Source organism: Kogia breviceps, chromosome 8, assembly GCF_026419965.1.
Source record: "Kogia breviceps isolate mKogBre1 chromosome 8, mKogBre1 haplotype 1, whole genome shotgun sequence".
Taxonomy (NCBI): domain Eukaryota; kingdom Metazoa; phylum Chordata; class Mammalia; order Artiodactyla; family Physeteridae; genus Kogia; species Kogia breviceps.
The window spans coordinates 1,065,353-1,074,220 of record NC_081317.1 but is presented as its reverse complement, the minus strand read 5'-3'; the positions used below and the strand labels follow the sequence as shown (position 1 = coordinate 1,074,220).

At 68.1% G+C, this 8,868-nt stretch overlaps 1 protein-coding gene across 2 annotated transcripts; it reads left to right on the top strand.

The window, feature by feature from the left end:
* Positions 1–400: 400 nt before the first annotated feature.
* On the top strand, positions 401–8,644 carry DIPK1B (divergent protein kinase domain 1B). 2 transcript variants are annotated; one of them, XM_059072905.2, is made up of 5 exons: positions 401–564; positions 4,088–4,222; positions 6,709–6,816; positions 6,921–7,097; positions 7,507–8,644. In XM_059072905.2, the coding sequence occupies exons 1-5, from the start codon at positions 502–504 to the stop codon at positions 8,314–8,316; spliced, it is 1,293 nt and encodes a 430-aa protein (XP_058928888.1). In that variant the 5' UTR covers positions 401–501; the 3' UTR covers positions 8,317–8,644. The 2 variants fall into 2 exon arrangements, with proteins under 2 accessions (XP_058928888.1, XP_058928889.1); XM_059072906.2 differs by having other exon boundaries at positions 413–564; positions 6,942–7,097.
* Positions 8,645–8,868: the final 224 nt, after the last annotated feature.

The following is an 8,868-nucleotide window of genomic DNA, read 5'->3' as shown; positions in this document are numbered from 1 at the left end:
TCCGGGGCGGGGCGCGGGGAGGGGGGCGGTGGGGTGGAGGCGGGGCCGCGTTCACCTCCCACCAGCACCGCGGCCCGCCGCCGCGCCCCCGGCCCTCCCTCCCCCCCCTCCCCCCCCCTCCTGCCTCCCTCCCCGCCGCGCCCCCGGCCCGCCCTCCCTCCCTCCCTCCTTCCCCTCCTGCCTCCCTCCCCGCCGCGCCCCCGGCCCGCCCTCCCCTCCTCTCTCCCTCCCCGCCGCGCGCCCCCGCACCGCCCCCTCGCGGCCACGCGCCCTCTCCCGCCTTCTGCTCCCCGCCCCCACCCCGCGCGCGTCCCCGCCGCGCCCCCTCCCCGCGCCTGCCCTCCGCGCGCGCCCGCCCGGCCGTCAGAGGCGAGCGCTCCGGCGCGGACGCGGGGCGGGGAGGAGGCGCGGCGGCCGTTGCGGGCCGGCCCGCGGGGCTGAGGCCGAGCCGAGCCGAGCCGAGCCGGGCCGAGCCGGGCCGGCGCACGGCCCGCGCCCACCATGCGGCGGCTGCGGCGCCTGGCGCACCTGGTGATCTTCTGCCCCTTCTCCAAGGGCCTGCAGGTAGGCGCGCCCCCGCCCCGGCCCCAGCCGGCTCCCGCCCCCGCCCCGCCCGCCGTGGGGCCCGGGCCTCGTTGGGGGCGCGCGGCGTCCAGCCTGGGGCCCGGGGCGGGTTCGGGACTCAAGGCCGGTGAGCGCTGCGGTGCGTGGTCCCCGGGGAGGCTGGGGGCAGGGAGGGGACTGGGGACTGGGGTGAGGGTTGTCCATGCGGTGAGCGGAGCGCCCGGGCCCCGCGGATGCTGCAGGGTGGCACCCGTGACTCTGGGGCTGAAGGAGGCCCCACCCCGCCGCGGGCTGGACCTGCTCCCTCAGGCCCAGAAGCCGCACCAAGTCCGCTCGCTTCCCTTTACTTACAAGACCAGGTTTGTTTTTCTGTGATGGAAAACTTGGGACACATAGAACCACCCTAAGAAGGACATCCCCTCCCCCCGGGCCATCCCCCAGCCAGCCCGAGATTAGGAGTGTGCCCTGACCCCACAGTGACCTTGGACGAATCACAGTCCCTCTCAGGACCCCGCCATCTGCGGGGGAGGCCCAGCCTGCCTCTGCCCCGGGTGCTGTCAGGAGCCCTGTCACCTCTGCTTTGGGTGATCTGAGCCAGGCCCACATCAGAGTCTCAAATCATCCAGGCCACATCTACAACCTCCGTGCCCTCCAGGACCCCAGCCCCTGGGCGGAAGGAGGCAGCCCTGATCAGGGCCTGGCCACGGTGTTCCCCTCTGGGGACAAGGGTGGGAGCCAGGTAACCCGGTGCTTGTCTGCCAGAAGCCCTCCCTGCACGCCTGAGGCCTGGGGTTCGTGGCGGTCCCCACCCAGCGCCGGGCAAGGTGGGAGCTGAGGATCTGTGTCCACCCCCATGCTGGGAGGCAGGGGGTGCAGCAGCCCCCGCCCTGTGGGAAAGGCCTTGACCGAGCTGCCGCAGGGGAGGCCAGAGTCGCGGGTCCCGGATCTTGCGTGTCAGGCCTCTGAGCCCAGCCCGGGGACGGCAGATGGGCATGGACAGCAGAGGGGTTCTGGTGGGTCCCCAGTGGTTTGAGCCCAGGACCCCCGTTACTGTCAGGACGCACCCTGAGCCTCAGTTTCCCTGCCTGTGAAGCACACTCCCGGGTTGGTAGTGAGGGTTGGAGGTCGTGGCGCCTGTGGGTCACTGGCCCCAAGGCTGCTGATCACTGTGCTGTTACTGTCCCCCGAGGGACACCCCCAAGCGGCTCTACGAGGAGCCGGGCAGGCCACGGCGGGTGAGCAGCTGCACAGGACCCACCGAGGAGCGGGACACTCCCTGTCCTAGGGGCTCACTCGCCCATGGGTGACATGACCCACAGGAGCCAGGGCAGGGACTACTTCTGGAGGAGGTGCCCGCCTGAGATAAGGGCCTGGGGGTCGGTCACAGCTAGCCAAGTGCGGACGGTGTCCTGGGAGCGGGGCCGCCACGTGAAGGCCCGAGCTGGAGGGCGTCTGGCGGGACAGTGGGCAGTGTCCAGGGTGGGCCCTGCAGTCAGTCTGGGAAGCCTGGGTCCGCCCTGGGTCCAGTGCAGGCTACAGCCTGCCCTTGTCCCGGCCATCCCCCCAGGACTCCCAGCGCCGGCCCCCCAGACGCCCTGCCCGCCTCTGCCTCGGGGCGTGGTTCCCCAGCGGCTGGAAGTCCTCTGACCTCATCCTGCCAGGCAACATCCCGAGCTCCCCAGCCCCCCACCCACTGTTCCTCTGCTTTCCTGTTTTTCCCTTGGAACAAAACTGGCGGAAACAGGTGCAGTGTCAGGGACTAGTGGGCCTGAGACCCAAGCCTCTCACCCTGCCCCAGGGCCACCCCAGGCCTCTGAGGCTCCAAGCCTGCCCCTGGAGCTCTCAGAGGCCCTCCTGCTGCAGCACCTCCGCAGCTGGCCAGCCGCGGGAGTCGGTGCTAGGGAAGCAGGAGGTGAGGACCCCACCTCTCCTGGAAGAACCGTAAAAATGAGCACAGATGCCTGGGCTGGGCCTGCAGGCCCCTGCCCTGTCCTCAGTGGGGACCCGTTGGCCCCATTTCTCAGCCCCAGCCCCCAGGTGACTAGGGCCCAGGACTAACCAGGACTGGGCCGCTCCCTGGCCCGCGGGTGGCAGGGTGCGTGACCAGTGCTGGCCGTGGTTCTCCTCTGGGGCAGACTGGCCTGAAGCCCCAGGCCCTCCTGCCCTCCTGGTTCCTGGGCCCGGGCCCTGTTCTCTGGGGCTCAGCTGCCTGGTCAAGGTGTCTGAGCTCTTGCACGGGTCAGCGTGTGGTAACCCCATCCCATCAGCTGGCCGCCCCTGGACAGCAGCCAGCGAGGCCTGTGATTTGCCAGGGTCGGGGTAGGGAAGGAAGTCGATGCCGCTGCAGTCCTGGCGGGGGGGCTGGATGGGAGACAGTGCCCCCAGCTCCTGCAGGGCTCTGGGACTCTCCCACCCTGTGATTCTACCCGTCAGCTGGGGCAACCTGGTAGAGGGGCTGAGCCCTCCATAGAAGGGCTCAGCCCGGCCCCCCCAGGCTTCTGGGACAGAGCCTCTGGCAGCAGGGCCAGGGGCTGCATGTCTTAGTTACTTACCTGTTCTTTATCGTGGTAAATTATACATCACATCAATTTAGCATCTTAACCATTTTTAAGTGCACGGCTCGGGGGCATCAAGTACATTCTCGTTGTGCAGCCGCCACCATCCGTCTCTAGAACCCATCTCATCATCTTCCCAAACTCAAACTCCGTCCCCTTTAAACACTCACTCCCCCTCCTCCCCAGCCCCTGGACCCCCCAACCCTTCCTGTCTCTGTGGATCGGAGTCCTCGAGGCCCTCGCATGGGTGGAATCACAGGATCTGTCTCGTGTCTGGCTCGTTTCACTGGACATGAGGTCCTCCTGTCCTAGGGGCTCACTCGCCCATGGGTGACAGGACCCACAGGGGCCAGGGCAGGGACTGCTGTAGCCTGGGTCGGGATTCTCTGCCTTTTCGTGGCTGTATAATATTCCATCCTGTGGATGGACCACATTTGATTTATCTACTCATCTGTCAATGGACAAGTGGGCTGTATCCACCCTTTGGCTTCTTTGATTGTGGGTGGGTGAGGCCGTGTCTCTTAAAGGCTCACAGGGTGACCGTGCCTCCAACCCCACGCCCCCTGCTGGCCCGGGTCCAGCCCGAAATCTCCACCACCCGGGGGAACAGTGCGTGGAGGTGTGGATGCTTCTCCAGCCTGACCGTGTGCAGAGGTTACATGTCACTATGAAATGCGGGCAGGACAGGAGGGAAATTTATTCAAAATCTCTTTATTCAGCAAAATAAAGAGCGTGTACCCCATATCTCCCTCATTTTGGAATTTATGTTTACCTGCCTGTGAGATTTAAAGGTCTGGGAGACACCAGGCCCCGGCCCCACCCACAGTGGGTAGGAGGAGGGGGAGGGAGACGTTGGGCTGGGCGGGTGCTGGCCCCCGGAGGGGGGGCACGCCTCGGGAAGGCTGGGGTCCGGGATGTGGGGTCAGCACCCCAAATGTGGCGCTTCCTCACGGCCCCCTCCCTCGCAGGGCCGGCTCCCGGGCCTCAGGGTCAAGTACGTCTTCCTGGTCTGGCTGGGCGTCTTCGCGGGCAGCTGGCTGGCCTACGTGCACTACTCGTCCTACGCCGAGCTCTGCCGCGGGCACATCTGCCAGGTGGTCATCGTAAGTGTCACCTCGGGCCAGGCCTCTGGGCTCCTGGGCCAGCGCTCCTGCCGTGGCAGCTTAGAGACGTGGCTCAGCGGCGCCGGCTCAGCGGCTTTTAAGACACATGTGACCGTGCCGGCTGCAGAGCTGCCCCTGGCGGGCCACGGGGGAGGCCAAGGGGAGGCTGCGCAGATGTGGGCGGCTGGGGACGGACAGAGGGACAGAGCCAGCTGTACAGGTGTCCAGGAGGGAGACATTTTAGCCCAGACGGGGACAGGCAGGCACTGGTGGCCGTGAGGGCCCCTCCTGGGGCCAGGAGTCCGGCAAAGGAAGCTGCAGGGCGTGGTCTTCGGGGCCTCAGACGGGAGACGGCGCTAAGTCGCCACCGTGGCCTCTACGGCAAGGCCGTGCACGTGCCTGTGAGGGCGCGTGAGCCTGCGTGCTCGTCCACGCCAGCGCTTGTGTGCCCACGAGCGTGCGCACAGGGCGGCTCACTGCTCCTGCTGCCGCCCTGTCACTGGCTGGAGGGCGAGGTGACGCCAGCCGAAGGGGCCCTGGCAAACCTCAGACTCTGACCCCCCCGGCCGCGCTGCCTGGCCTCCCCGGGCAGGTTGGAGCCCTTGGCGAGCCGACCAGCCACTTGGGGACGGACCTGGGAGGACCTGCCCTGCCCCAGCAGAGCTCCTGGGGTCTCGAGGGGGGAGTCGAGGGAGACGCCCAGCCTTGAACCCGTCTCCGCTTGCCTCGCACCAGCCAGGGGCCTGGAGTCTCTCCCCCTCCTCAGGATGACGGCACTCCTCCTGGAGGGCTGTGTGGCGCCCCGGAAGGGCTCAGCAGGCCTGTTCCGGGCAAGGTCCCAGGGGGCCACACTTGGGCAAGTCCAGAGGTGGCGGTGGGAGGGGCACGGGGGTCCAGAGTGGGAGAGCCCATGCGTAGGAACTTGTAAGGGGCCCACTGATGGTTGGCTCAGGCCTCCTGGGGGCGGGGCTGCCACCAGGCACCGAGGGCGCAGTCCCAGCTCAGAGGAGGGGGCCTTGGGCCTCCTGGCCACTCTCAGGCAAGCTCATTTATTCCAGAAAGGCTCGCTGGGGGCCTCCAGGGTCCTGGCCCGAGCTGGGTGCTGGACACATGGCTCTGCCTTCACAGTCCGGGGGGCTGGGGAGACCCAGGGGCAGGCGTTTATGGGGATAGAGCCCGGCCTCTGGGTGCGGGCGGAAAAAGGCCCCGCTCTGGGGACCCCTCGGGCCAGGGAGCAGGGCGGGAGGCCTGGGAGGAGCCCGGGCCGCCTGGCGCTGGCAGTGGGTGGAGGGGCCTTCGCGGGCAGCAAGACCTGCGAGGAGGCGTGAGATGGGGTCTGGCCAGTGGCATGCAGTGAGCAGGCGCTCAGAGCTGGCGGCTGTTTTCTGAGTGTCTCCTGTGTGCCCACAGCAGCGCCCCAATATGCAGAGGACTGAGGGGCCCTAGGGGAGCAGAGGAGGAACCTGCCCCTCCCAGCCAGAGGAACTGCAGCTTCCGCTTTCCCAGAGTGCCCTGGCTGCTGGGCCCAGCTCTCCTGAGGCCTGTCCCTGGGGCCGTGGGGACACCCTGTCCTTTCCAGAGGCGACCTGCCCGCCTCATGGGGGTATCAGCCGTCTCCGAAATATTCCACAGCTTGTCCAAGGCCCCGTGTAGGCGGGGGGGGGGGGGCAGGACCGGGGGCCGCAGACCCGGTGCCCATGGACCTCTGGGTGCTCGGCCGGGTCCCCACCACCGCCCAGTCTGCACACAGTAAACAGGCTGGGAGGGGAGATGTCCGATGGGTCGCAGGAGCCCTGAGGCTGATGGACACACTGCCCAGCTCCGCTTCCGTGGAACCCCCCTCCCCACACACTGGTGGGCGGTGTGGCTGACAGGTCCCTTCCCCCGCCCTGGCCCCGCCCTGCCGCCCAGGCTCCCTGGCAGACCACCCCACAAGGGCCCTGTGGCCCTGGGGCTTTTCGGGGGTCACAACAGACCCCTGTGGTGGAGGGCCTCCCTCCCAGGTGGCAGAATGACAGTGTTTGTTCTCTTGGTTTTCCTCCGGATGAACCGCTGTCGTGGCCCCCTCCCTGGTTCCCACAGGTGAGTCCGGGGCCTCTGGCGCCTCCCTTCCCTCTCCTTCCTCCAGGCCCTCTCCACCAAGGGCCTGGGCACCACGGCCACGGTGACGCACATCCAGGAATTCACCCCACACTCGCTCCGGATGCCAGGACTCCCCCCCACCCCATCCCCCGCAGGGACGGGCCTGACTCCATCCCCTCCGGCCTCACCTTCGCCTCACCTTCGGGCTCAGGCCAGCCCAGAGCCCCAGGACTCGGGAGGCTGCAGGCCTCGTCTTGCTGCCTTGGCAGCAGCTGCTCCAGAGCCTGACCTAATTACTGCAGAAAGCTGCTTCTCCCCGTGCCTCTGGCTGAAGAAGGGGCAGGCGGGCGGACAGGACGAGCCCCCGCCTCCGCAGGCCACTTCCTGCGTCTTCCTCTCCTCAGTGTGACCAGTACCGCAAGGGCATCATCTCAGGCTCCATCTGCCAGGACCTGTGCAACCTGCACCAGGTGGAGTGGAGGACCTGCCTCTCCTCTGTCCCGGGCCAGCAGGTAAGCCCAGCAGGGTCGGGCCAGGGTCAGCGCCAGGGCTCAGACGCCCTCGGTGCAGCCAGAGGGGGGACATCTGCACGGAGGGTCCCTGTGGTCCTGTGCAGGTGTACAGCGGGCTCTGGCAGGGCAAGGAGGTGACCATCAAGTGTGGCATTGAGGAGAGCCTGGACTTGAAGGCTGGGGCAGACACGGCCCCTCGGCGGGAGCTGGTGCTCTTCGACAAGCCCACCCGGGGCACCTCGATTAAGGAGTTCCAGGAGATGACCCTCAGCTTTCTCAAGGTCAGTGGGCCCTCCTGGGGGCCGGTCAAGTTCATGCCCAGGGACGTGTGACAGGGCAGGAGGCAGGCTGGGTGGAGGCCACACGGGCCAGCCAGGTGCCTGGCCAGCCCCCCAGCTCCAAGCAGACCCTCCCTCAGGGAGCACCCACAGGCTTGAGGCCCCGCCCCAGGGGCGTCTTTGGGGAGAGCAGGCGGAGGGGCGCCGATGAGAGGTGAGTGGGCCCCGTCCGGTGCTCCCACCTCTGTGCCGAGAGCACCGGGGGAGCGGCGAGGGGGCCTTGCAGGCCCCTGGCTGTCCCCTCCATCCTGTCGGCTGGAGGCGGGGCTCCCCCGCCTGGCGGACGTGCGGGTCCCTGCGGAGCGCAGCCGTCCGACGCCCTGGCCTCCTGTCTCCTGCTCCCAAACCTCAGGCAAACCTGGGAGACCTGCCCTCCCTGCCTGCGCTGGTCGGACAGGTCCTGCTCGTGGCCGACTTCAACAAGGACCACCGGGTGTCCCTGGCCGAGGCCAGGTCGGTGTGGGCCCTGCTGCAGCGCAACGACTTCCTGCTGCTGCTGTCCCTGCAGAAGGGGCGCGCCTCGCGGCTGCTGGGCTGCTGCGGGGACCTGTACATCACCGAGGGGGCCCCGCACAGCTCCTGGCCCGGGGCTGCGCTCCCGCCCCTGCTGCGCCCGCTGCTTCCACGCGCCCTGCACGGGGCCCTGCAGCAGTGGCTGGGGCCCGCGTGGCCCTGGCGTGCCAAGATCGCCATCGGCCTGCTGGAGTTCGTGGAGGAGCTCTTCCACGGCGCCTACGGCACCTTCTACATGTGCGAGACCACGCTGGCCAACGTGGGCTACACAGCCAAGTACGACTTCAGGATGGCCGACCTGCAGCAGGTGGCGCCCGAGGCCGCCGTGCGCCGCTTCCTGCGGGGCCGCCACTGCGAGCGCAGCTCGGACTGCACCTACGGGCGCGACTGCAGGGCGCCCTGCGACACGCTCCTGCGGCAGTGCAAGGGCGACCTGGTGCAGCCCAACCTGGCCAAGGTGTGCGAGCTGCTGCGGGACTACCTGCTGCCCGGCGCCCCCGCCGGCCTGCGCGGCGAGCTGGGCAGGCAGCTGCGCACCTGCACCACGCTGAGCGGGCTGGCCAGCCAGGTGGAGGCGCACCACTCGCTGGTGCTCAGCCACCTCAAGACCCTGCTCTGGAAGGAGCTCTCCGACACCAAGTACACTTGATGGCCGGCCAGGCCCTCCAGCTCTGCCCCAAGAGCCACTCCTGCCCTTGGCCCTCTCCCCCTTCCCCGCCACCAAAGGACGGGGCTGCTCCAGTGTCCAGACCCTACGGGTCCCCAGAGCTCAGGCAGCCGTGGGGTTCCCGCCCCTACACCCACCACCCCCAGGGTCTTCTAGGCTCCCAGACAGGACTGTCCAGCTGGAACAGGAGAAGCTGGAAGGGGAGGGAAGGATCTGGAGCCTGAGCACCAAGGGCTGGCCAAGGGACCTGCCTAGGCCAAGGTTTTGTTACTTTGGAGAACCTATGTGTAAATAAATAGATTTTCCGTGAGCACCCGAGTCCCCTCAGCCCACCCCAGACTCCAGCCTGGACGGTCTGCTGGAGGGTTAGGGTGGGGGGGGGGGGGGGGGGCAGCCACATCCTGGCAGTAGGTTGGTTGGGGTTATGACTGGAGCCAAGGGCAAGGGCGCTGGAAGCTGAGCCCCCAACCCAGATCCGGTGTGGTCCAGATGCGGATGTAAGGGTGGGCCGACAGAAGTTTCTTCTCCAGCTTT

What these genes read in the sequence shown, in the direction of transcription:
- DIPK1B (XM_059072905.2), top strand. Translation starts at nt 502, where the DNA reads ATGCGGCGGCTGCGGCGCCTGGCGCACCTGGTGATCTTCTGCCCCTTC. An exon ending in CCTTCTCCAAGGGCCTGCAG is followed by an intron (nt 565 to 4,087) that starts GTAGGCGCGCCC and finishes CCTCCCTCGCAG; the next exon opens with GGCCGGCTCCCGGGCCTCAG. An exon ending in CCTCTGTCCCGGGCCAGCAG is followed by an intron (nt 6,817 to 6,920) that starts GTAAGCCCAGCA and finishes GGTCCTGTGCAG; the next exon opens with GTGTACAGCGGGCTCTGGCA.